The 27,763-nt window shown below is 55.9% G+C and overlaps 1 protein-coding gene across 4 annotated transcripts in view; it reads right to left on the reverse strand.

Moving 5' to 3' along the window:
- ZBTB16 (zinc finger and BTB domain containing 16) overlaps positions 1–11,052 on the reverse strand; it is a 54,150-nt gene extending 43,098 nt beyond the window's left edge. Inside the window, exons 1-2 of one of the 4 annotated variants that reach the window (XM_027699250.1) lie at positions 10,995–11,052; positions 8,956–10,287 (exon numbers count right to left, since the gene is read on the reverse strand). In XM_027699250.1, the coding sequence (XP_027555051.1) occupies positions 8,956–10,217 (1,262 nt within the window). In that variant the 5' untranslated portion in view covers positions 10,218–10,287; positions 10,995–11,052. Of the gene's footprint in view, positions 1–8,955; positions 10,397–10,772; positions 10,876–10,994 lie in introns of those variants that run through there. The other 3 variants (XM_027699248.1, XM_027699249.1, XM_027699247.1) reach the window with 3 other exon arrangements.
- Between the last annotated feature and the right edge of the window lie 16,711 nt (positions 11,053–27,763).

Below are 27,763 nucleotides of genomic sequence, written 5' to 3' on the forward strand. Positions count from 1 at the left end.
CCTCCAGCTAAAGGATCAGAGAAGCCAGAAATCAATACAAGCGCTTGCATCTGCATCCTGAGATCCCAGTGTCCCTCCCCAGCTCTGTGGGCAGGGCTGGGGCCGGCCCCCGGCAGCCCTGGTGCTGTCCCACTCTTGGTACTGCTGACTCAGCTCCCTGTGGGCTGGGAGCTGCCGGTGGCCCGGTTTCCACCACAGCACCTGCCCTATATATGATCTTCCCCATAGCCCCCAACAATGCAGAGCCCAAATTCCCCCAAGAAACCCAAACCAAATGCTGTCCTTCAACCAGGGTGACAGTGAACCGAAAGGCCAGGGAAGGCACAGCAGAGGCAGGATGGCATTTCCCCATCCCTCACCCAAAAGCATGGGAAGCCAGGGATCTGGGAAGAGAAAAACTATTGCTTTTCATTTTTTTTCCACTGGAAAGGTTTTCATCCAAGTTAAAATGTTCCTAAGGTGATTCCTGCCGGAGGGAAGGGGGTTTTCTGCCAATTCCATAGCACACCACTGGTTCCCACCAAGGCAAGCCACAGGCAAGAGAAGTGTGAGCCAGGCTCCGAGCACCCCAGGGAGGCAGGGCAGCAGTAGGGGCCCCCTCCACAGCCCCCCAAGGCAAGGGCAGTGCAGGCAGAGCTGCCCAAAGAGGTTTTGTGCACGACAGGCGCCTCTGGTCACTGCTCTTATTCGCAGAAGCGCCCTGCCCCACGCTCAGTGCTGGGATCTTTTCTACGAACAGGGGGAAGGTAAAAAGAGAAGAGGAAATCACCACGTTCCTGGTAAAAACAGCAGAACGCCCCGGAGGGAGGGAGGTGCAGAGGGAGGGTTTCGGTTCTGAGCGCTGTGCTGTTTCGCAGAAAGGGGCCCCGGTGTGTGAGCCAGCGGTGCCCCGCTGCTCTCCGGCCACCCCACGCCATGTGCCGCTGGCAGAGGAGCCCCAACCCAGTGCCGTGATTCATGTGGCACCACGACCCGTGATCCGGCTGACCACAGCCTGGTGTGACCGGGACGGAGTGCCAGTGCCACGCCGGTGCCGCGCGGGCGCAGGGGGCTGGCGAGGGGCGGGCGATGCGTGGGCACTGCACAACGCCGGTGCCTTATCTCTCCCACGCAAAGGCCGTTTGTGTGCACTGCACAGCCGGCTGCCACCGCAGCCTGTGCCCAGCTGAGATAAGAGATCCATCCCCAGCGCTGCCTGTGCTGTGCTGCCGGCAGCAGCTCCCACCAGCAGCAGCTCCCGCCGGCAGCCCCGACCTGCGCGGTCTGAGAGTTGTTGGCGGGGTCTCTGCACCAAGAATCCCCTCTGCACATCCCCTCAACAGGGAGCCCTTTTCTGCACCAATTTGTGCTTCCCGTTCCAGACCTGTGATCATAGAATGTCTTGGGTTGGGGAGTACATTAAAAATCATCTCATTCCACCTCCCTGCCAAAGGCAAGGACACCTTCCACTAGACCAGGTTGCTCCAAGCCCTGTTTAACCTGGCCTTGAACACTTCCAGGGATAGGGCATCCACAGCTTCTCTTCCACCACACTCACAGGGAAGGGTGATGCCTGTGCTTGCAGCTGTCCCTGCTCCCGCACCACAGCAAAGCCGTGAGAAGCCAACAGAACAGCTAAAGACACGCAGTGAAATCTGGAAAGCAACAGGCCACCCCAAAAACCTTGTGCTGCCACGCACACGCCCTTCCAAGAAGGCCAGCGGGGTTTTGGTTGGGTTTTTTTAAACACGTAGCCTGTGCTGCAGTGAAATTAAATTTCTTGGAGTCATAGCCTTCTCAGGTTTACTCTGTGCACGCCAAAATTAGTATAACCTGCCCCTAAATACCATAATAAAAACCACGTAGTAAGCTCTTTGCCTTTATGTCAGCACTGGTTTCAAGGAGGATGAATCATGCTTCCTCCTTAGCGCTCCTTTCTAATATGATTTACTATAAATAATGTGTGGAGAGAAGAACAAGGGAAGGCGACCAAGGGCAAAGCATGTGGAGCCCAGTACTATCCCCAAACTCAGTGGCAAGAGGGTAAAAGCAATTCCAGCAGTTGTGATGGAGCGGCAAACAGCACGTGGGTTGTAACTGGTGCAGTACCTGGTACAGAAATTACAGAATCACAGAATACCCTGAGATGGAAGGAATCCACAAGGATCGTTAAAGTGACTCCTGGCCCTGCACGATGGCCCCAAGAATATCAGCACGTGCCTGAAACTATTGTCCAAATGCTCCTTGAACTCTGGCAGGTTTGGTGTTGGGGAAGCACCAGGCTTGGGAAAAACGTTCGACAGCACTGAGTCCAACCATTCCCCCAGCAGTGCCAAACCCACCACTAAAACACGTCCCCCAGTGCCATCTCTGCACGTCTTTTGAAGCCCTCCACCAGTGATGGAACCGGCCTGGTGCTTGGGGCTGTGGGATTTTTCGAGTTTCTCTTTTTTTTTTTTCTTCTCAGTCTGTGTTTCCCTTCTTTGTAGGTCACCAAGGTGAGTGCGGGCATCTTCCTCCCCACCACAAAGTTACATCTGCAGACGGATGGAGGTGTATTTTTTCAAGGAGGGGGTGCACTGGTCCCCTCTGCAGCATGCAAGGCAAGCACCACAGCATCGCCCGTGCCGGCACCCAGTGCGCTCCCCCATCACTCTGCCGCTGCAGCGAGGCAGCTGCTCCTCGAGCAGCACTAAACAGAGCACGGGGTTATCAGCCCGGCTGATACACGCCGATAACCAGCCCATCTCCCGCGCTGACACCGGTAACAAAGCAGGGTGTTTAACGCTGATTTATGGCGGGCGGGCGGCTCTAGCCGGGCTCTCGCAGCGCTCGTGCCTACGTGGAGAAGCGTTTCCTCAATCGCACACTGCCGGCTTGTTTGCTAAACAGCACGCCAATAAAACAGCAACGAGACAACGAAGGCCGATGGAAACCTGAACCAGCACAGCGGGGCACGTATCCAACCATAATCTACTTAAAATCAGTTAAGAACACTACAGCGAAAATGATCCGGGCGGCCCTGGCCCCCGGCCAGCGCTGAGCCTGCGCTGCAATGGCTCGCTCCCACAACCCCGATCTTGGGGTGATGCTCCCTCCTTCAGCTGCAGAGAGACCGAGGCAGAGCATGTTCCTGCCAAAAAGAGAAATCCACCTTCTTTGTAAATCACATGGTCCAACAGCACTCGTACCCGCCCAAAGGTACCTGTTGCTCTCCTGTCAGCACACAAGTTACCCAAAGCACTGCCAGTGCAAACCAGTGTGTTCCAAACTGAAACCAAGTGGTTCAGGCACGCCTCAGCCTGGATAAAGATCATCCAGAACAGATATGCAGGTGATGCACCTGAATGCCCCACAGCAGGTCTGGGCAACCAGGCTTGAGCAGGAACAAGAGCAGATGTCACAACTGCACTGGGAGCTCATGAGCCCATATTAAGAGGTGTCTGGCCACATGTAGACTCCCCTGCTGTGCCTGCATTTATTCCAAAGGGTGCACAAACCTTTCCCTGTTGCTCATGTTATATGAATCCATCCTGTCTGAAATTCCCTATGTGCCACCCTCCCTGTTTCAGCTGGAACCTGTCACACCACCAGTCCCTACCAGGGCCGGGGCACACGCCAAGCTCTGCCCAGGGTACCAGCAGCAGAGCGGGATGCAGATCCCTCCCCACGGAGGAGGGAGCGATGTCCTGTGAAGGACTGATCCCACCATAAAGTGCTGAGCCGGGCCAGGGGGGAAGAACCCTTTGCCGGCAGAGTGACACAAGCCAGGACTGCCGGGAGAGAAGGAATGAATGGAATAGGCTAATTTACACAGGAAGTGAGCACTTACCAGACCCTTCATCCCAACACACAAAACCCTCTGCCATATCTGGAAGCAATTACACCCAGTTAACATGATCTGCCTGCCACTAAAATTAACTGCAAACAGAAATATTTTTCACTTTTGCAACAGGAGATGCCATGGCCCCGTGTTTGGCTGCCGGGAAATATTTAGTAATTACTCATTTAAAGCCTCTCTTGAAGCTGTCAAGGGGTGGGGAGGGGGGGCAAAAGAAAAATCTTGCTAATTGCAGGCAAAAAGGAAAATGCAGATCATTTTACTCTATCCAAGGAAAACAGATTTACGCAGCAATATAACTAAAGAGCCAACACCCCGCAGAAGTGGGGAAAGTTGTGGGAATGCTCTGTCACCAACAGCCCAGGCTGCTCTACACCACTCCCATGCTCCACGGGGAAAGGAAGAAAGGGTGGACAGCATCATCCCTGAACCAGCACAAGCTCTCACAGGGGCCCTCTGCACAGCCAAAAAGACATTTTAACCAACATCATTCTGTGAGGTGTCATGGGGACTGAGGAGGTTCTGCAAATCTGCTGCAGCGACAGCCAGCTCTCTGGGGAAAAGCCACCCAAGTGTGCCCTCAGTGGGGCAGGTTTCATGCACTGGGCAGGCGTAAATAAACAAATAAATAAATAGAAATAGGTGTTTTCTGATGGGAACCTGAGAGCTTTGTTTTCAAACGCAGCACGCGCATAACTAAACTGATGCACAATAATGGACGGAATAATGCGAAAGCCGAAGGGGGCTTTTCCCCCTCTGCCCTTGGAGCTGAGCATGGAAACAGTTAAGTCCCCCACTGAATAAATCAAAAGTTCAAGGCTGCAACATACCATGCCATATTCCCCCTCTGCCCATGACAAGAACCAGAGAGCCCCCGAAATCCCAAGCATCCTGCGCAGGGTCTCGGCCGGCGCTCACAGGTTACACGCTCGGGGTCAGCGCCGTGGACCTTAGCTGCAACATTCATTTCCTGAGCAGGGCACGTCCCCCTGCCCATAAAGCTAATAAGAGCTTCCTCGCCCGCGCCACGGCCCGGCAGCCGGGAACGCTGGTTTCCATTAGCCCCTTATGATGCCAGGTGCCGCTAATAAGGCCCATCAGCAAGAAACAAGAGCTGCCAAGTCGTCCTCGGACTCTGGAAGTAATCACGGTCAGAGTTTGGGGGGCTGCTGCCTTGGCTTTTCCTTCCCTCCCTGCCTTGCTTTCCATTTTTTCTCCTTTTCCTAAAATTTCCATTGCTGTGGAACATAAATTGCTGAATGCTTAAAATAAAATAAAAAGCAACTACTGTATCCGGCTACCAAAATTAACACTAATAACATCTCACAAAGCACTTGGGATCCGATTTATCACGTTTATTGCTTTAATGGTACGCTGCATCTGTTTCTCACTGTGACACGCCGAGCAGTGCCAACGTGCCTAATGGCATTAGCAGCACAACGCTCAGCTAATCCAGGCAGAGACAGGGGAGGTGAGGCTGGCAGAGGGACACCCATAGGCTGGATCCCCATGGGAAGTTGCGGTTTTCCCAAGCAGGAGCACCTTCCACCCAAACTCACCGCACAGGGAGCATTCACCCACCGGCCTCGTGACACCATCAGCACGAAGCACTTTCGTTTTCCAGCCCAGCATCCCCATCTCACACCGACACACGTGGCGGGTGAATTCCCGGACAGCACCAGTTGGGATGCTTGGCTGTGCCACAAATGAACCGTATGGAAGCGCATCCCCACCTGCAGCCTCTCCAGTCACTATCATTTCATAAAAGACGTGGTTCAATTTTTTTAAAGTTCTAGGGTATTTAACTTCCCAATGACAAATTATGCCAGGCTCTGTTGGCAGCCCAGCACGGCTCTCACCTCGCAGCTCAGAGGGTTTCCTTCGCAAAACAACCCCAAAAAGGGCTGCTGAACTATGGCTTTTTTGTCTGCAATTAGAAGCGACGATCGATGCTAACATTAGATTAAGTTTGAACTTTGCTGAACCCAGAAGGAAATCTTTTATAAAAAAAATTAAAGACTCGCCGACTCAATCTACACTCAATTAGTCAAAATCATAAGCTTGGTAAAGGATTAAAAAATGGATCATGCAGCAGCCGGCGGGTTCAGGGACCCAGAAAACCTGACCAGAGCCAGTGCTGAGGCTTGTGGCCACTCGGCCACCAAAAGGTCACAGCTCAGCACTCCTGGGTACGACACAGCACAAATGATGCTGCCACGAGGCCGAGGAGCCGCACACGGGGCCGGGGCACATGACTGTCCCTTGGGCACTGTCTGTCACCCAGGGCCAGCGGCCCCCTGTGCTTGCCAAGGCCAGGCTGACCCCCTGCTCTCCTTTTTCTGCAAACGCTTCCCATACTAATGAAGACAACGCTCAGAAAGCTCCAAGACTATAAACATATATATTTACACTTCCATAGGCATGTGTGTGTGTAAACAAACAGCCCCACCATATGCATGGGCTGCCTGTGTGCTGTAAACAGGCTCGGCACACGCTGGCTCATGGAGCTCCCTGTGGGAAGAGTGGCGTCGGCACTGGGTGGCTTTGGGCTCTGTCACCTGCTGGGTGGAAGCTGCCACGCCGGGCAGCCGAGCACCCCACAGAACAGCAGGGTACCCCCTCCCCAGGAGCTGCTCCCAGCCCCCAGCTCACCGCAGCTGGGAACAGCTCTGCTCGGGTACCTCCACGCTCACATCAGGGTCGGAAAGCAAAACCACAGCAGCGAGTGCACGGCAGAAGGAGGTCAGCGAAAGCCAACACGCGACACCCCAGTGCCCCCGGCACATCCTGCCCCCGCCGTCGCATTTCTCAGGGAGGTGGTGTCCAGACCCCGGCGTGGGACACAGATCCCCCAGATCTCCTGTGCACCAAGCAGTGGAGCAAAGAGGAGCCCACTGCCAGCACAGTGCAGCTGCCACCAGAGCTGCTCCGGCAGAGAGCTGCAGATCCCAATCCAGCACAGATGCTGTTTAACAGCTCCATGAATACAATAGGATCCCACAAATCCTTCCCCAATGGTAATTCTCACAATGTATTAGAAAGCAAACACTATAAAAAAACCACATGAGACCCTATCTACACACAAACCACCTGGGTATTAGACTTTGGGGGGTGAGTTCATTGGACTGTTGCCCAATGCCTTTCAACATGGACGGTCTAACAGATCAGTTTAAACACGGCTCAAAGGATTTGGCTCGCCCTGCAAAGTTTGCCAGCGCCAGGTAATCGGTCTGAAAGCAAAACCAGGCAAACAGAGTTTGGCACTGGCTTCAGCAGCTGCCTTCAAGGTTCCGCTGGCAGGGGCCAGTGCTGAGCTCCGTGCTCCGGGCAGACCCCGAGCCCCTCAGAGCACGGTGTGTGCCCAGCCTCCCGATAAGGATCGCGAATAAGTGAGAAATAAGCTACGACTGCAACCACGGCTGTCAAAACAAGCCGAGCCCTGGAAGGCACTGTGAAATAGGGGCTGTCGTGCTGGACAGCTGGGTCACGCTCCCCCATCTCCCGACTGCGCGGGGAAGGATCTGCCCGCGCAGCCTTCCCTCCTTCTGGACACATCCACCGCCGGCGACAGGAGCCTCCGGGCAGCCCCAGCATCGCCCTCTCCTGCGGCCGCAGCAGTCGCTGCTCTGGGCTTGGAGGGGGAAAGGGAGAGGCTCGAGACCGTGGCAGAAAGGCACGTTAAAATTCTCCCTGAGCCCTCACTGCAGCTCTCCCGGTGACGTTCGGTCTGCATCACCGCACGGCCGAGGCAGCTTCGGGCACGTAACCAGCGCCAGCCCCAGCCCTGCCGCTCGCGAGAGGGGGAACAAAGCCCAAAGCGGGTGTGCGCCCGCACGGAGCCGGGGATCCTGCGAGGGGCGAACGCTGTCCCGCAGGGTCCGTGCGGGCGATGCTGCCGGCGCTCGCAGACCCGCGCGGGGCGGGGGATCCCGGCACAGCAGCTGCCGCCCCGCACCGGGAGCGATCGCGGGCTGAGCGTGCGGGAGCCGCCGCTCCGGCACCGGCACCGGCTCACCCCGCAGCGCTGGCGGGCGGCGAGCGCCGGCAGCACCGCCAGAGCCGCGTGCCGGCACGGCCACCGGCCCTGAAGCGCCTTGTGTGCGTCGGGACTAATTAACCTGTTGCTTCATTAAAAATCTGTCAGGGTGCACTGCCCGGGGAGGCAGGGATGAGCTCCGGCACCGCGCCGGTGCTGCCGTCCTGCCGTGGGGCTGCAGCCACGCTGGGGGCCAGCACAGCGCTCGCCAAAGCACGTCCGGAGCCACGGGATTTGACCGGCGAAGCCGATTTCGGCGTGGTAATTAACGTGGTCCCCATTCCCCAGCTAAATCGGAAAACGAGCTCTGGTTCCCGAATCGCGACCAGGAGGCGGTAAACAGCAGAGCACCGAACTCACGTGTCAGTAACCACCACCACGCTCCCACCCTGCAGCAGGTCCCCGGGGTGCAGGGCTGGGAGCGAGCACACAGATCCCCCCACCCTGCGTGGGGGAGCCCCAAAACTGCACCCATCCCCGCAGGGACAGACCCGCGGCTCTGCAGTTGCCCGAGCCCTCGGCGCTCGCCCCGGCATCACCCAGCCTGACTGCCGCGCCACTTTGCACGAAGTGCAAATGTTTCATAAACCGGGAAGCCAAGCAGCACAAAACCCCCCGGGCTGGCAAGTCACTACAAGCCGCAAGCCCGAGTGCCACCGCTGCCTGCGCTGGTGTGCCCGGCCGCTGGCACAGGAGGGACCAGCTCTCAGTACAGGGTGGGTGAGAGCTGCCCGACCCCACAGCATCTCTCTGCATGCAGATCCCTGAACTCAAAGGGTGGCAACTGTGAGCTGCTTGGCTGATGCCAGCCAAGGAAACTGATGGGGTCTGTGCTAGTGGGAAACACCAATGGCCCCAGCCCCACCCGGGCTGTCCTCCCCAGCAAAGCACTCACTGGAAGGAACCTTCTGGCACAGTTGCCAGACCTGGGGGAGCTGCAAGAGTCATCCCTCTGAACACACTACTCCACAGCCTGGTTTTAGGGTACGCAGCAGAAACTTTACACCAGCACACACAGAACGCCCAGCCAGAAACTGAAACCCTCTGGCAAGATGCAGGCTGCCCGGTGCAGCACGGACAGCACGGCCTCGGCACTCACCTGTGCTGCTCGAGGGTCTCGTTGTCTGGCAGCTCTGCCCCGCACACGCTGCACTGCTCGCCCAGGGCTCTGCTCTCCGTCTTCATGCCAGCTGCCAGCTCCCCCAGCTTGCTGAACAGCTCCCGCTGGATGAAGCCCTGGGGCAACAGCCCCCCATAGGCACTGAAGTCCATGGAGACAGCCAGGGCCGGCTGCACGTGCAGGGCGGACGCCACGGCGGGCGGCACGCCGAGCACCGGCTCAGTCTTGTGGTTCGGCAGCAGCGAGTAGATGCCCAAGGGCTTCTCGCCCGGGGTGGCAGCGGATGGCTCCGGCCCCAGTGGCAGCCCCTGACCGGGCTCGGGGGGCGGCTCGGTGCCCTCCTCACGGGCATAGTGCAGTTCACGGGCGCTGGTGATGACGCTGCTGCGGGTTGGGGTGCCGGGCCCTTCCTTGCCCTTCTCATCAGGCTTCTCCCCACTGGAGGCACCAGGCTCGGCTGTCCGGGGGCTGTCGTGGCTGGAGGCCTCGTCCACCTGCATCGTTTCGGTTTTGACCTCGGCGAGGCCGGGGGGGCGGCGGGCGGTGGCGGGGCGCGAGTCGTCGGGGGCACTGGGCGGCAGGGCACCCTGCAGCAGCGACTGCCCAATGGTCATCAAGCTGTCCACTGCCGCCTTGGTGGGGCTCATGGCAGAGAGGGAGCAGTAGGACACAGAGGCAGAGTGGCTCTGCTCTGCTGGGGCTGCTGGCAGGCTCTGGCCGGTCGTGCCAGCATAGCCACCATGCTCGCCAGTGGGCTTGGAGATGAAGAGGCCCTTGATGTACCTTGACTTCCTCTCCTCCTCTTCTTCGGCAGTGGCACCTCCGTCAGTCATGGCGACCTCGGTGTCGTTGTCCTCAGAGGCCTGGATGGTCTCCAGGATCTTCAGGCACTGCTCCTCCAGGTACTCGATTTCCAGGATCTCGGCGGCATAGAGCAGGTCATCCAGGTCCTCGACCTTGGCCTGCAGGGTAGCGGTGTATGCGTACTCCAGGATCTGCTGGAAAGTCTTTGGCGAGAGGAAGTCCAGGGTGTAGTGCTGGCTGTTGCGGTGGAAGAGGATCTCAAACATCTTGCTGGTGCAGGCCAGCACGGTCCGGTGTGCGTGGAACTCCTGGCTGTCCACCATGATGACCACGTCGCACAGCGTCCCCGCCAGGCGCATCTGGTTGGCTTTGTGCAGCAGCCCGGTGGGGTGGCAGGGGTTCTGCAGCTGGATCAGCCCCATCTTAGTCAGATCCATGGCGCGCCCCAGGCTCGCGCATCAGGGTGTCTCGCCGTCACTCAAATCTGGGACCAGCTTTGTGTGCCGACTATCTGCGAAAACAAAAGGCGGAGGGGGAGAGGAGCGGAGTGGAGCGGGAAGGGGGAGCAGAGAGGGAAGGGAGGAAAGAGAGAGAAAGGAGAAAAAAAGAGAGAAAGGGGGAGGAAAGAGGAAAGCCGGGGGGCAGAAGGGAGAGGAAATAGGGAGAAGAGAGCAGGGAGGAAAAGGGAGCAGGGGGGAGAGGGAAGTTAGCCCGCAGCCCAGCAGCGACTCGCCCGAAACTTTCTGCCCTGCTCGGCGGATCCGCGGCCGCCGCAGCCGCGTCCCCGCCGCCGCCGCCCGGGGAAGGGAAGGGACGGGAAGGAGCGCATCCCCCGCCACCGCCCGGCTCCCGCTCCGGCCGCCCCGTCCTGCCGGCAGCGCGGCCCCATCAGGTGCGCGGCGAAGCGGCAGAGCCCCGGCCCCGCGGCGGATGGGGCGGGGGGGGTCTCGGGGCGGGGGGTCCCGGTGCCGCCCCCCCTCGCCCGCACTCACGGCGGCCGGCGGCTGCTCCGGCAGTTCGCACTGCCCGCTCTCATCGCCGCCGCCGCCGCTCGCCGCGCCGCGCAGCAAATCACGGCGGCGCCGGCCCACGGGCCGCCCCGCGCCCGCGTCAGGCCGCCCCCACCCACCCACCGCCCTCCGCCCGCGCCCCCCCGCGCCCGCCGCGCTGAGTGCGGGCGCCCCCGCCCGGCCCCGCCCCGCCCGGCCCCGCACCTTGCGGGGAGCGGAGCGGGAGCGGCTGGACAGCGCTGCCGACAACAAACATGGAGGAGCCGGAGGCGGCGGCGGGAGCCCGGCACCCGGAAGCCTCGCGGCCCCGCGGAGCGGCCCCGCGGAGCGACGCGGGTGCCCCCCGGTCCCGCTCCGAGCGGGGGCTGCGCGCCCCGACGGGCTGCGCCCCGCGCCGCGCCCGCCGCAGACAAAGCCGCCCCCCGCGCCGCGCCTGGGCGGACCCCCGGCCCCGGGGGAGGAGACGGGAAAACCCATCCCCGGAGCTCAGTTCGGGGTCCGGTGCCGGGTTCCGGCCGGGAGCCGCGCGGGGTGTGACACGATGTGACACCGAGCACGCGTCGCCCCGACGAAGCTGATTTCCCGCTGACGAAATGCCGACCCCGCACCGGCACCTTTTGTACGCAGGGACGCGGCGAGTGCCCGCGCCCCGGGACGGGCCACGGGGGTCTGCGCAAGGATCGGCGACGGTGGCTTCGAGAAGGGATTGAAACACAGCAGGGAGACACCGGCAGAACCGTGACTCCAACAACAACAGCACAAAGCGGTGGCATGAGACACGGGCCACAAGCTGCACCCCGAGCATCCTTGGCCAGAGACCTGTATGTGCCCTGGCTCCTTGCTGCTGCCCACGCCCGGTGAACCCAGAGACCTGTGTCATCCTCAGGGGATGGCAGGGTGGCAGCCACCCAGAGCTCTCCCTCCTTCCCTCCCTCCCCGCACCACCCATGGCACACCACAGCCAGCGCAGGGCCCGGCGTCGTCAGCTAAAACAACAAACACGGACGGCATTAGTACAAAGATACCCTTGGGGTAAAGCAGCGCAAATGTAATCTAAGGAGAACGTTATGGGAAAGTGTGTTTATAATTATAATGGGATTTAATGTACTTTGGGACCAGATGATAGCAGTCATTTAACGAGAACAGCCTAATAACGGAGGCCTCGCGATGCACAGCGGCGCTCACGGGTTATTAGATGTGTACGATCACACCGCGCTCGCCGTGCTATAGTTAAGGCTGAGGCATCAGTTACCCCTATTTTTTCGGGGGTTATAACTCTGCTGTTGTAATTGGCAGAGGGCGAGGACGCAGTGTGCAGGCAGCCAGTGTGCCTGCAGGATGGGGTTTTTAATTGCCTCAAACTGCTCGAGTTCCTCCCGCTCCCAGACTTTTAAAATCTGAACAGCTGAGAGGGGGAAATAGTGAGACACTGTGGTTTCAGGTGTTTGTTTACCCTCCTTTAACTTTTAAAAGGCTCGATTTCAGGACTGAAATTTTGCAGGTGGTTAGGTGTACATTTTTAGTGTAGCTCACATGAAATTAAGCTGCGTGAGTCCCATTAGCAGTAATGGAAATCCCATGGCTAAATTCCCAGGCAGCATCCTGAAAATTAACCCCCCAGTCCTTCCTGTCAACTGGTGCATTGCATTTATTGTCGCTCCTCTAATACATATAGTAAAAGCTACTGAATTGTTTAAGAGACCTGCTTCCCACGGCCACCTCTCCCCAAAGGCAACAACTGACCTGGTGACCCCGAGCAGGGAAACCCCACATGCCCCAGCAGTGGGTGCCCAAACCCCTCCTGGCATCCATAGTGTCAGTGCCTTTGGAGACCTCCCTGAAGAGCAGAGGGGTTGCACAGGAGGGTGGTTTTGCTTCCAGAGGCAAGGCAAGATGATGAGCTGGGTAAACAACTCTGGCCAGAGCATTTTTCCACTTAAGCCCTGTTTTCTGCCAAACTCTTTCTGCACCCCACACCCTGATCACACATGGAGCTGGGACATGCCCTCCTGGAAGGAGGCAGAGTGACCATAATGCATGTGAAAAAGTCCAAGCCTCTTTTCCATGACCTTGAGCATCAGCTCCCTTTCCCCAGCAATCCCCCCACGTGCTGTGTGGGGAAAACACTACAGAAACACCAACTTCTCCCTGTGGAGCCTCAACCGAGGTGCCCATCACCTCACACACATCACGTGCCTCGGTCTGGAAGGCAAGGACTGATCCGGACACATCCACCAGCCTAAGAGGAGAAGCAGAAGCAGCTGCTTGCCTTAGTGCCCTGAGAAGGGAAGGAAAACCATCCCTGGGATTAGGTATTGGAGCTGCAGCAGGCTGCCAGCCCTGTGACCCTGGGGCAGGAGCAACTCTGCAGGGTAGGGGGCAGCTATGGGGCTGCCTAGCACCTCTGGCCCCCAGGTGAGCCCCATGGAGATGCTTGGGAAACCACAGCTATGGCCTTCGGGGTCATTTCCCTGGGCCCTGGCATGGGAGTCAATTCCTTGTTGCTCCCTGCTGGTACCTTCCATTTCCCTCCCATCTCTCCCCATCAGTTTCCAATTTATTTACTTTTCTGTTCTTAATCCCCACCTTGTAGTGTAACGTGTTTATTAGAAAGGCACCAGCAGCTAAATGAAGCCAAGCTGGGCTCCGTGTTAAGTAGCAGTCACGCCCAAGTGCCTCTCCATGTGCCATTACTCCGAGTGATTGAGGCAATTTCTTCCTCTGCCACGAGTTTCACTTGTAAATCTCTCAACCAGATACGGGGCAATGATGTGCTGCCTGGTGCGATTATTATTAACCTCCAGCATTAAACCCCTGAGTCGGTGGTTCCTCGGGAAGGGCTTCCCGTGTGAGGACCAGGTGAAGCACGGACATCCTTCCCAGGAAACCAAGGGATCCCTCTGGATCCACTTCTAACCCCCAGCCCGTCGGTTATTTTGGACAGGGAGACACAAACGTTTGCTTTCCCAGTGGAAATACCCTGGGCCTGCGTGAAGAAAAGCTCCACAGAGCATGGATCAGGCAAAGCAGCAGCCTCTAAGTATTTCAAGGGATGACAGCAAGAGCAGCATCAGGATGCTCCTCCAGGACATGTCTAGGTGCATGGAGAGGAGAGGAAAACAGACCAGTTTCCAACATAAGAAAGGAAATCCTTTGTTCAGGATGCTTAGTCCACAAAAAAACGTGGGAGACAACTTCAGCCAGAAGGTCTCACCTACCGTGTGTGAATTGGAAGGGAGGAGGAGCAGCTCCTCTCCATCACCCCTAAACAGGTGCTCCTACCCCTCTCCCTGGGCAAATGCCCTTTTCCCTTACCCACATTCCTCCAGTGCCATAAGACTCATCCCGCCCCATTCCCTACCCCAGAAAGAGACGCAACGAACGGCTCCCACTTCTTCAGCTTGCTGGGCCCTGACTTTGATTGTCCCCCACCCCAGCTCTGCCTCCTGGACCTGTTCTCCCCTCTGCTGCAGAGAACCAGCTGTGCACAGAGTGGGGGACAGGCACATTCTGATGCTGCTATTTGCACATTTTTCCAGGAACAGTTGGTGTATTTGGAGTTTTCCAGCCTTGCTGGTGCAGAGCTGAATTACAAAACATGGGAGCAAGGATGCTGTGCAAAACGAGATCTGTTTGAACTTCAGTCAAAAATCCATGACTTTCAAAAACCGCTTTTTGATCTCGCCACAGACCCTGAGGGAAGTTCACAGCTCCCGAGCCCTCATGTACACGCTCCCTGGACCAGGATTTCTCCGGGCGCGTTGGCTTTGCCGGGAGCCGGGGCCGAGCGCGCTGCTCTGCTTTGGCGCACGGCGAGCTGACAGCTTATGAAAAGATGATTAAATGTGTTAGACTTCACTTAAAAAAAAAAAAAGCCTAAATGCACAAAGCTGTTTGCAAGGGGGAGGGTGGAAGCCCCGGCAAGGCTGCTCAGCGTGCAGCCACGGCACGTTAAGCTTCCTCTAAACCCCATTGATTAGCACCAGGTTCGGACACCAGACCCGCGCGCATTGTGGCGGCCCGGGGGAGCGGAGGGGCCGGGAACAGGCCCCTCTTTGTGCCCCCGTGCGCTGCACAAAGGGAACCTGAGAGTCACGGCGAGGATGCAGCTGGGTTGGGGGCTGCGGCGTGGGGCGGTGGGACGCTGGTTACCCACGTTGCAATTGATCCCAAAGGAAGTTGCTGCTGGAGGTCAGCTGTAACCAGCCCCAACGGGGCCGGACAGGAGCCACCCGCTGTCGTGGGAAAGGGGAACATGTACGGCCCGACAGTTCACGCAGAGCTGACTGGACACACGTGGGCTGTCACGCTGCAGAAGCCTTGTCCACCCTTCCCCAGGCGCCTGCCTTTTCCCTCCAACCTCCTGGCCCTGGCTGTGTGCAGGATCCCACCCGGCCACGCTCCAGCACGCGACAGAGGCACCGTGTCACCACCACGTGAGCGAGCAGCCAGCGTGTCACCGAGCACATCCGTGCAGCTCCAAACGAAGCTGCTGCTCACTGACACCCAGGAGCGACCGGCAGCTCGCCAGCCCCAAAATCCCTCTTTGTCCCTTTTTTTCTTTAAAGCAGGCTCCTTTACGGTACAGCATCCGAACAACAAATGAGGGGGCACTAAAATCCTTCCTGCTCTCAAGCACTGCTCTGAGTTACAGCTCTGCTCACTTGTAGGGATGACGGAATCGATGCTGTCCCATGGAGGGAGCAGATCAGCATCACACTGGGATTGTGGAGAGGTGGGCTGTGACGCACAAAACACGAGTGCAAGGAGATACGTGCTGCTCACAGGCTTCCAGGAGCGTGTCCCTCCATCCTCCCCCCTTGCCAGGTTACAGATGCTCCAGCCCTAAGACAATGAGGCTAATTAGTGGCTTAGGGCCCTGAGCCTGCCAGGGCTGGAGGATGAGCAGAGCAGTGACTCAGGAGGGCGGCAGCCTGGGCCAGCCTTCCCACATTCCTCCCCTAAATCCCCCATACAAAGGGGAATTTAGCCACAGTGACTCAGCGAAGGAGCACAAACTTTACAGCCAGGCTCTGAGTGCTGTGTTTATGTACTTCCCCCCAGAAACACGCTGCCAGGCTCACAATTAAATAAAAACGTCTCCTTCTAGCAGGCTGTGACCCAACCATTAGCACAGGACCTATTTTTAGAGTTACCCTTTGTATGTATTTGAGAGAGCTCGAGCCAGAGGTAGCAACTTTTGAAGCCCTAATAAGCAGGAGAGGGGTTGGCCTTGTTTAATTTACTGTGTAACTATTTTTCCTCTTTCCCCCTTCTCTTAACCTGGCATATTTGACATCCTGCATGGGACAAGGAAAGAGATGTGCTGAGGCTTTAAATGTCAGCCCTGACTGTATGGTGCTGGGGAGGCTGGGCGCGTGCTTGGTAAAGTTCATCCCAGGAAAAAAAATCCTTTAAATAGAGCAGAATCTACACCAGGGCCTCAGCAAAGCACTGCCGGGGGCTTGCTCTGCCTCCCAAAACAGGGGCTGCTCTAGTGAGGAATTCTGTCCCGGTTTCATCCTGCTTTCCCTCCACCTCCCTTTGGTTTTGGCTCTCCTCAGGATGGATGCAGTGCTGGGGAAAGAGCTGGTTTCAGTGCTGCCAGACACCATTCATGCTGGCTGGTCCCCCAGGAGTGGGCACTGGGCTGCACCACCACCCAGGGCTGTTCTTTCCCCAGGAGGATCATGCCCAAGTTCAGACACCAACAAGAATTCCAGGAGAGTTAAGTACCCATCACATGCTTTTCTGAGCACGAGATCAGCATATCATTAACATATTGCTTATACCTCTCCCTGCCTTTAATGGGACTGTTTGCAAGAGCCTGGAATGACTTTGGGGGTTAAAACCAGTAAGTCATCCAGGACCACAAGCAGCATCCCTGGTCCCACTGGAAGCAGATGGTTTCTGTGCCCTCGCGATGCTCAAGTTCATTTACTGGAGGGAGTGAGCCACGTCCTGGACCCCAGTCACCCAACAAACACCTTCAGCCCTAAATCCATCCTCCCTCTCTAGCAAGGGCAGTGCTCCATGTTCCTTTTCCAGCTGCACAGTCATCTGCTCCCCTTTCCAAGGGAGAGGATATTTATATGTATTTATGTACTCTGTGTGTGCGCACAGAGAACGCATTACTGCTTCTGACAGGGCAAACAAAAGCCCACACTCGTGGAAGCCTCTTCCCCCCTCCCTTCCCTGCTCTTAACATATCTATGCATTAAATATTCACACAAAATGCCTTCACAGCTGGGGAAACTTCTGCCAAAGGGGCTCCTCCTCCTCCTCCTTCCCTTTCTTGCACCGGGACAAAAAGATCGAGTGGCTGAATCACACATGGCACAGACCTCGTTTCTGAGACGCTTGAGCTGCATAATGACGGTATTTTAGGCTCAGATTAAATTCCTGTTCATCTCTTCTATCATTCCTAACAGCATTCTAAAATGTACAACTCCAGAATGTACAAGAGAGGCAGAATGAAGTCTGAGGCCAAACGTTTTGGTCTAGGTTCAAGGTTAGATATTAACTGATTCTATTTTCTTAATAATTGCCAGAAGATACAATAAACCCCCGGTATCTTATCTGGTCACAGATTCCTCAGTGAGCGAAGCCTCAGATAACATTGGAGCAGCAAGGCAGCTCACAAACTGCCCTTTCAGGGTAGAATTTATGAATCCTTCCCAAAGGTCGGGAGAAATCGTCATGTTCCAGCTCAGTCACAGCACACACATCTATTGCCACGAGTCCCATGCCCACAGGCTTCACACTCCGGCTGTGCAGGGGGCTCTGGTGCCCTTGGACAGCGCAGTGTTCATGCTGAAGGGAGCTTGGCAGGGTCCACCTTTGGCCAGGGCACATTCCCGGCTGGAACGGCTCGATCAGCCTCCCAGGAATGAAAGTAAACACTCCTGCAAAGCTGTTCCTGGATAAGACCTGTCTGCCCAGGGCCAGAGGCTCCACGTGTCCCCGGGGATGCGAACGGGGGGAGGCAGCCCAGCGTGTGACACGGCTGTCACTGGGGGGCAGCTGCTCTCACCAGCACCCAGCTCCTCTCCAGGTATTAATTTCCTTTGGAACCCAGCCTGCTCTTTCTCACCCATGTGCCTCTTTCCCACTGCTTCTGCTGCCTTAGGTGCTCCATCCTTCAGCTGGGAAATGCCAGTACAACCACAAATGGACCCCAATTCCATCTCTCTCTGTCATCTGGGAAACAGTTCTCCACTCACACAGAGTTCTCCATGAAAGGCTCAGTGTTGGAGAGTTGGCATCACCGTGCTCCCTGCAGAACTGGGGTATGTCATCACTAGATGGCCAAGGGCCCTTGGGGCTGTGCAAAGGGACTGACAGGGTGTGGAGGCAGCAAAGGGGGATGGAGGGAAATACCCCAGACCCAGAGGCTTTTGAGGGGGCACATTTTGGAACATCTCTTCAAGGGATCCAAAGGGGCAAAAAAAACAAATTACAACTTTCATGAAAAAAGTAATTAGCTGAAGGGAGGGTGACGTGGAATAGGAAAACCCAAAGGTGATGGATGGAAGAGGAGTTGGCAGCCTCTGGAGAGGGGCACAGAGGCCAGCAGAAGGGGGATGTTACAGTGACTGTCTGGGGGCACAGAGCTTCATCTTGGACCACATTCATCCTCCCATGGAACACTGCCATTCCCAGGACCGGGCTCTGCCTACATTGTGGTGCTGTGTGCCATCCACTGCAATAAAAACCAACACACGGGGGCTCCCAAAGAAATGGCTGAATTCCCAACTTGAAGCAGTGCTGTGGGAACTGGCAGGTGGAACACTTCACCCAGATTGCTCAAGAGTTCAGCTGAGGTGATGAGAAATAATCCTTGCTGGCATTAAAGCTGTGAGTTTTGTAGCAACACAGCTCTTTGTCACATCCCTCCCTGGGAAGGGCAGTTCCAGCAGGACACAGGCAGCTCTGGAGTGGGCACTGCCAGGGCAGAGCATGGTGAAGCTGCTGCAGTCACTGCCCACAGGAAGAGCAGCAGTTCTGTACATTGAAGCATGTTTGAAGTGGCCATCGCCGTGGCAGTTATCCAAGGACATCCTGCCCCACATCCTGGGGCACCAAGCTGCTCCAGCCTTGCCACTGGCTGCTCTCAGCAGGAGGGCACCAAGCCATGGGGCTGCCCTGACCCACTGGACTGTTGGCAGGGGAATTGGGGAGCTGGCACCGTGCTGCCACAGTGACACAGACCCACCTGCATGCAGGAGCCTCAGTTCACACACTGAAAGAATTGTCTTTGAAATCAGAAAGCTGACCCAGGAATCAGCAAGGACCAGGATCCAGGAAGGCACCTCAACTAGGCATCAAGTGAACATCACCCAGGAAACTCAGCAGCAGCATTGCTTGTGCCTCAAACCCAGCTTTCTGACCCATTTCTGGAAATTCAAAGATAGTCATGGGATACTATAACAGGATCACAAATTCTGGTTTAATCTGTGCTTTCAGTACTACTCTAAGTTACACTTTGCCAGAATCCTCCTTTGGACATGTTTATTCCAGGGGAATCCACTCACAGAGCAGGAATGGAGAAGTACCTTTTCCTTATGTGTTGGCCACACAGTACCCAGGAGGAGACAACCCAAGTCGCTGTGACCTGAAATGCTGTCCCTTGCTCTCATAATCCTAATCCTGCTGAAAATAGGAACCAAGTGCAGTGCACCCTGTGTAACAGTCGCACCCTGGGCTGTAACAGGTCCTGATCTCCTCCGAAAAGCACTAAACTAACTGCAGCTGGGATTTTCCCCTTTTCAGAGTCAGACCGCCTCACTTTGTGTTCCATCATTGGGCTCCCAATTAGCTGTTTCCACTGGTGCAGCTTCAGCCCTTACACCCACACACATATATATATTTATACACCCACTCTCCTGCAGTAGGAATCGATGCCGTGCTCACTCACCGGTGCACTGGATGCCTCAGTGCAGTGCCCAGTGCTGCTTCTGCAGGGATGAAGTTTGGATGGTAATAAAGGACGGTCCTGGATAATTAATGCTGTCCCCAGGAGCTGCAGATACCAGAGAGCCAGTGCCATCAGAAGAAATAAAAATCAAGAGGCATAAACATGGCACGATTAGATGGAGGTGTGTCCTTCCTGTCAGTGCTTCCACACCATCCGTGCTCGGAGGGAGCCGGGGGAAGGAAAGGAGATGAGTGAGCACGCTGCCTGCTGCAAATATTGACAGAACCATTATGGGCATGTATAAAACTCCCATTTGCGTGATGCGAGCGGGATATTCTTTGAATACTTCTGTCTCGAGGAATTCTTTATTTTGCCATAGAAGAAAAATGTTTTCATATTCTCTCCTGCCGTGCAGACCTGCAGCCCAGCGAGCCCTTTTGCCCTTGAGAGCCATAACATTATTTGTTAACATTTTTATGATGCCAAATGGTCTGTGCTAGAACGGGTGCCATTCTTTAGCTGGGAAACCATATGGCATGCCGAGTAATAAATAAGGTATTGTGATAGTTAATGAACCTAATTGCCAGCAAAGGCTTTAATACAGGGAATGTGCTGCTGAGAATTTAGCACCACATTAGAGATGCAGCAGAGCTCCTCTGACTTCTGAGGCTTAATTTAAGTTCTATATTGCAAACTCCAGAAAATAATTCCAAACCCTCCTGCTGGAAAAGCAACCTGCTGGTAGACTGTGATTATACTGAATTACTAAAATCGCAATCAATTTTATACACTCAGTTAACCCTTGCTGGGGAACTTGGCTCTCCAGAAGTTGAGGGGATGCCACTCTGAGAGCTACTGGAACCAAGTGAGTGGGAGCATCGTGATCATCCTCACTGTGATTGATCCTCTCTCCTGGCATCTCCTTCTTCTGGGAAACGACCCTTCCCCAGCCTCTCCACCTACCAGCCAAGCTGGCAGTGGGCAAAGCAGGGTAGAAAAGCCACAATTATGAACTGTCACCACTATTTCTCTCCATGACCAACCTAATAACTGCTGCTCCCACATCACAGTGACCCAGTGCAGCAGAAAGTGCTGGTGCTGCCTTGCAGCTCCCAGGGAATGTTCCTGTGGGCACAGCCATGGGAGAAAACTTAAAAACAAAGTGAAACTTGCTTTGACTCCCTCGGCCTTGGAGAGTGGAGAGCTCTTCTGGCCTAACAGAATCCTTGGCACTGCTACAGACTGTGAATGTGACAACGAGAGCCCCTTCAGCCCAGAATGCCCTTGGATGACTTGTGCCTGCAGAGACACCGAGGTACCACCTGTGCATCCTGGGCTGGAGCTGCTGCTCCTGCACGGGGCCTTTTAAAGCTGCAAGCAGGGATGCAGGACACCAAATACTCCATCAGGCTGCTGTGCAGCACGTCACAATCCACAGGATATGCTGGTGTCAGTAGTGCTATTTTGGAAGACCCGCAGCTCTCTGTTACAAACACAGATCTACTGCCCCGTGCAGAAGGGATGTCCCCTGCCACGAGTGACAGCCATGCTGCAGCCCACACCTCCTCCAAGGGCTGCTCCCAAATGCTCACCACCATTGGAAACCCTCGCTCAGACTCTGCACATCACTCCTTGAAATCCCCTCTTCCTGTATGAAAAGCTGCCCCTGCCTGGTACCCCCTTCTAGGGTCATCCTTCCCCAGAGCCCATCCACTGCCAGCTGCACAGGGAGACCTGCAGAGTCCTTCGAGAAGAGCAGCACTGCTCCTCCAGCCCCTCGGGAGGAGGGAAAGGAGGTTATTGGTTTCTTCCCTGCTCTGATTGTGCTTGGCCGCCCTGCAGTCACGTCCTTCCCCTGCCGGCAGGAGCTCGGCTCTGCCAGGCAGCCACATCCCGGCTGGAAGCACCAGCGAGGGAGGCAGGAAGGTTCCCTGGTGGGGCTGCCCCTCTCCAGCCCCTCGCACCAGCTGCAGCCGGATCCTTGGCTGCCTGCAGACCTCTCTCTCCCGGGGTTCGTGCAGGTGGCACAGGCTCAGTGTGTGCCATGGGGACCCGGGGAGTCAAGGCAGGAGGTGGCCAGGGCAGTGCAGCATCGAACGGGGAGAGCAGTGAGATAAAGAGCGGCGCAGGGCGGATTTAATACTGTACATAAATACACTTTACAATCCAGGGAAGGCTCGGTGCTAAGAGGAAGCCATTGGAATATTTTATCGTGATGCAGATCGAGTGAAAAGACTGTGAATAAATAAAAGGGAAGATAATTATTTGATGGAGTTCTCTTAGGATATGCCACAGCGGGGAATACTTACGGAGAATACATATTACTAGAGAGACTCAGCTATTCAAGCATCAAACTAACCTATAAATTGTCAGAGGAGAAAATTGGAGGAGAGGAATGGATGGGGGTTTGGGCACCGCTCTCATCAGTAACGCCGGGTTGTGCTTTCCACCTTCCCTATCGCAATTCCCCCTGCCCGAGGAGTCACAGCCCTGAAAAAGAGAAGGCTGCCTCCAATAAATGTCTTTCAGGAATTACAACCGAGCCACTACAGGACGGAGATGGCGTCGTTTATCTCCCCGCCATCTGCGAGGGCTCGTCGGGCCGGGGCACAGCCGCCTGCTCCCAGGAAGCCTCGTGTCTCCTGTGCTTCTGCAGGACAAGGAGGTTTGCCAGCAGTGCCCAGTGTGGCTCCTGAACAATCCAACCCCTCCAGACACTCTAACCAAATCCTCCAAGGCTGACATCCACCTTGTCCCTGTTTTGGAGGGAACCCCTGCACAGGAAGGGGTTCCTGGCTCTGGGATCAGGCCCATGGGGCATTTCCCACCACCTTCTCCCTCAAGTTGACAGGAAACTGCTAAGTCCCAAGCTCTTCCATGCTGGGGTCCCTCCCTTGATCTCACTCCTCACCCACTCCCAAGGGTGAGAAGCCAAGGATCTCCAAAGAAGCTCTTTTCCAACCCTAAGAGGCTGCACACACTCTCAGCACTGCTTGGAGCCATCCTCCACATTTTGGGGAGTGCAGCAGCGTTTCCCTGAGGTCAGAGTGCTTCCTAGAGGAGAGCTGGAGAGAGCCCAGTGCTCCCTGCCTCCCACTGGCACAGTTCACATCAGCCCCACTGCCCTCCCACCCACTCCCAGGTCATCATTGCTCGGGAACTCTATAAAGATGGCACAGGCAAAACTGAAAACGTGCTGATAGGAGGTCTGTGGGAAATGACAGTTTGTTATGCAGCTTGGTCAATATGGTGCCAACTCCTGTACTTTTCCTTTTTCCCACTATTTTTGGCCCTGTTCCCTACCAAAGCACCCCTCACCTGCACCTTCCCTCCAGCACAGCACCAGCTCTCCTTCCTGGAGGCAGGTGGGACAAAAGCGGATGCTGGGAGGGGGATGAGGAGGACCTTGCTCCCTGTCAGGGTCTCCTCCTGTCCCATGCTGGGCACCAGGGGCCAGGTCTGCGTGGGTGTGCAAATGGCTTTACACCCTTTCCTGACAGGGCTGATGTCATTAGCTCTGAACATCTCCTGTCTCTCTCGGATTGAAGGAAACCTCTGGTTCCTCTATGGGGATGATGTAAGCGACGGCCTGCAGTGCAAAGAGGCAGCCTCAGGTAATTAGCAGAGGGGCTCGTTATTTCAAGCAAGACTTGCCACCGCTTCCAAAGCCCTGAGCAGGAGCAAAGCTGGTGCCAGCACAGGCTAACTTTAAGGCTGGCTCAGACAACACAATCAAAGGCAGGCTGACAGTGGCAGGTTCCCTCCCTCCGCCTGCCAGAAGGGAATTGCTCAGTCACCTGCACCCAGAATAGGACTTTGTCCCCGTTCCCATCATTAATTTATTGCCTGTGAATTAGCGGGGCCCTGGAGACACACAGAGCCCACCTGTTCCCTCGCCCAGCTCTGACATTTGGAGCCTCGGCTCCAGGTACCGGCACCGGCAAATGGTCCCATAAACCATCCGCTAACGCGGCGCTGCCAACGTGTGCCCGCCCTGCTCCCCTCCTGCTGCCAGGGGGGCTGTGGGGAGCACCCAGCCTGGCTCTGGGGATGGACACAGACAACCAATGCCTTGTTAAAGAGACCTTATTCCTTCCTGGAAAAGCAGCTTTAGTACAGTTGTGGGACGCTCAAAGGGGTGGCACAAGGCACCTCGCTGTTGGTGGCACACGCGGTGCCAATTGACAGCAGCCCCCACCCTGTGCCATCCTTTCCACAGAGGTTGTGTGTACACCAGCACTGCTCCATTAACCCAAACGCTGCAATCACCACTGCCCTGGACACCAACCAAACGGGCCCTGAACGCTCCCTGGGAAACACCTCGTGTTTTGTTAAAAGGGACGGGAGGAGGGAGGTTTCAAAGCCATCACTGCTGTAATGCAAGAAAATTACCACATAGCACGTGGGGCTCTGAAAGCTGCACTTAATATCCCACACCTTTCTGAATCCTTTGTGTCATGACAGTCCTGGAAAAGCAGCAGCTGGCTGGGGTCTGCAGCAGGGACCAGTCCCCCCACTCCTCCCCTTGGGCACCACCCCTGCCTGGGTGCTGAGTGCCCCGTCCCCTTCCCAGAGCCCCTGGCAGGACCAGCACTGTGCAGAACCCCACTCTGCCTCCACCTGTCTGCCTCCATTTTTGGACACCTGAGCCCATGTCAAGCACAGAACATCTCCACAACTTTCCAAAAAGAACCCAGGCAGTAGCTCTTAGTGTTCCCATGGAAATAAAAGCTACAGGGTGGTCACAGACAGCACATCCACATCAGACCTAAACCTACAGGAACCTCAACGTTCAGCCTCTCTATTTGTCCCTCATAGCACATGGAAAGCAGGGAGATTCCTTGCTAATCATAGGAAAATAAAGAGTTTTTTATGAATAACCTGTAAACAATCCCTAGAAGAGAGGAAACTCTCCATCTAAGGCAGCCTTTGCTCCCAGGCTCCACTACAGTGGTGCCTGAAGCCACCCCAGCTCACCGAGCTTTCCAGAGCCACTTTCCACATCTCCCAAAGCCATAAGTACCTGCTGCAGGGGCAGGAATAACCTGGCTGAGCACCCTGCTGCTGCCACAGCGCTTCTGCAGAGCTCTGCACTGTTGGGTGGAGGAAAGACAGAGGTTTGGGATGAATCACACCACGATTTCTAGGCAAAGTCCCATTAATGGAACCTCTCCGAGGCACTGCGGCTCCGAGTCAAGTACTTGGAGCTGGAAGCCGTATTTATGAGTGAGATATATCCACAGAGGGAGCAATAAACTGCAAAGCAAAGTATGAAGGTTTGCAGAAAACGCTGTAAAGTTTTACACTCTCGAAAACCAGGAATAAAAGATGTACCCATTTAAAGCAGAGTGGATGGAAAGGGTTTGCACAGAACTGTAAAACAGCCTTATAACAGTTAATTGCTACTTTCTTGTTGCAGCCCAGAAAAATTCAAACCAGGAAAAGAACGGCTTAAATCCCCATCGAAGAGCGAGAGGCAGGGAGAGGAGTGCAGGGAACGGGAACCTTTGTTCGGGATCCTCTGCACCACGCGGAGGAAGAGGCACCTTTTGTTCCTGGTCCCGGCTGCTCCTGCTCCCCTCTGCGGGCAGAGTCTCCGGGGAGGGAGAGGCGCGGGGAGAGACCCGGGTGTTAGTTACGAGTTGTTAAACTAAGATCACATCTATGCCCGTGCAACCGAGACTCAGACAAGCACCTACCCCGGGTAGAAAGGGGGCAGAGGGAAGGGCACAGCAGCGGGTGGAGTCTCCCGACCCTGACAGAAACCTCGAAGCTCAATACAGAAATACACGGAAAAACTCAAAATGTTTTCTGCAACAACCAAAACAACCAGCCCACACACTTTGAACCAAACCTCCCAAAAGGATCAGCACCCAGTGCTGCCCCTAAGGGATCCATATCCCTGCCACACCGTCTCCCCAGCCCAGCGTCCCTCTGCACATGGACCCAACCTTACAGGCCCAATAATGCTCATGACAGAAAGCTGTGGAGTTCACAAAAAGTCCCTGAGCAGCTGTTGCACTTTGGAAAATACGTGCACTTTATCCTTCAGGAGCACAGTTGTCACCACCTTTTTTTCAAATAACCAGTGATTCCAACAAAAGAACCATTTCTCCCTTCCCCAATAAGTATCCGAGACTGGATATTTGCTTTTTGTGCTTTCTTTACATGTACTGCAAACACGAAGGAGAGGAGCAGCTGGAGCTCAGTCCAGTAAAACCACGTGAAACAGAGGCAAAGATGCTTCAGTCCCACCCTCAGAAACACGTGCCCTCCCCAGCACCCCAGCTTACCTCTCTCCTGGGACAGGGAGGCAGCAGGAGGGCAGGAAGGGTCTCGGGGTGCTGCAGGCTGGGGGGCTTCAGTGCTGCCACTGCCGAGCCCAGGGCCAGCCCTGGGGCTGCTGAGGCTCATGCCCAGGTCCTGGGTTGAGCCTGGGGCTTACCCAGTGCTCAGGGTGCAAGCTGGCTGCTCCCAAACTGGCTCTGGGACACCAACAGGAGCTGTGCTGGTGGCAGAGACCACACAGAGCCTAAACCACAATGCCCTTAGGCACTCCAAGTGCCAAACCAGCCCCCCCAACCTCCCCTGCCCTTTATAACCTCCCAGATGCCGCCCAGGTGAGGGGATGAGGCCGAGGTGCTCCTCCCTAAGCTGATGACCTGGTGCTGTTCCAGCTGGGAAGGCTCCCCTCCTCCCTCCCCAGCCTTCTGCCGGGGCTGCTCTTTTTTGTGTGTGATTTCCCCTCCCTGCAATGGCAGATTCTGTGCATTATCCAGGCAAGCAGAGCGATGTGTTCCTCGGTGTAAACATTGAGATGCTGTTTCCATCCATCAGAGCAGCACTTAGGTGGAGATGACAATGGAGCTCTCACAGCCCTAATCACACACTTTGATTGAAATGAGAGTAGGGGGGAAAATGGAACTTGGATGCCTGGAGCCCAGCGTGGAGCAGCAGAGCTGTCTGGGGGGCTGCACCAGCTCGGGGGTGGCTCTTTGGGCTGACCCTAATTGCAGCCTTCCAGTGCCTGAAAGGAGCCTGCATAGAGAGAGACTGTTTACAGGGGCCTGGAGTCACAGGACAAGGGGGAATGGTTTCACATTGATAGACAGTAGGTTTAGATTAGATATTAGGAAGAAATTCTTCCCTGTGAGGGTGAGGAGGCCCTGGCACAGGTTGCCCAGAGAAGCTGTGGCTGTTTCATCCCTGGGAGTGTTCAAAGGCAGGTTGGACAGGGCTCAGAGCAACCTGAGCTAGTGGAAGGTGTCCCTGCCCATGGCAGGTGAGGTTGGAATGAGATGATCTTTAAGGTCCCTTCCAACCCAGGCTATTCTATTAGTCTACAATTCCCAGGAGCAGGCAGTGCCAGGCTGGCGGTGAGGACAAGGCTTGCCAGCCCCAGGATGCTCTGCTACCCCTGCTCAGAAATACCCCAAGACCTCTGGGTGCAGACAGTTTGTACTTTATCCCCAAATCATGTCACTCAGTGAGCAAAACCAGTCTCTAAGGACTGGAACATAAGCCCTGTGCTGGCAGATGTCCCAGGGTCAGCTTGCCTGGCTGACGGGGCTCTTGTGGGGCTTTGGAGACCGTTTTAGCCCCGTGTCTCAGCGCTGCAGTAGCAGGGAGGGCTGGTTGTTGGCTTTGCTGTCAGAAGAAAACCTCTTCACTGTGTTCATCTCTCCAGCTGACGTCCTTTTTACGCCTCACATCCGCAGCAGAAGGTTCGGCAGCGGCGGGTCTGGCCGCGCACAGCGAGGGGGGGTTTGTGAAGCAAACGCACCTCGGGATCCGCAGTCGCACTTGGAAGTTTGACGATGATGCGGCGGCTCCTCCACCGTCACTCCTAATGACGGATCTTTAAAAAAGCAAAGGCCAATTATATAGATTCGGAGTCGGTAATGAGCCTAAAACTGTTTGATCATTTCGGCTCCCGCTGGGCGAGTGAGAAGCGGACGAGCTGCCGCAGGGACCCGCCGGCACGAGAAGCGCGGGGCTCTGCTGCCTCTGTGTGGCGAAGGAGGTGAAGGAGGTGTCACCGCCGTGTGCCCTCCGT

The sequence above is a fragment of the Neopelma chrysocephalum genome, unplaced genomic scaffold (assembly GCF_003984885.1).
Source record: "Neopelma chrysocephalum unplaced genomic scaffold, ASM398488v2 Primary Assembly neopelma1_138, whole genome shotgun sequence".
NCBI lineage: Eukaryota > Metazoa > Chordata > Aves > Passeriformes > Pipridae > Neopelma > Neopelma chrysocephalum.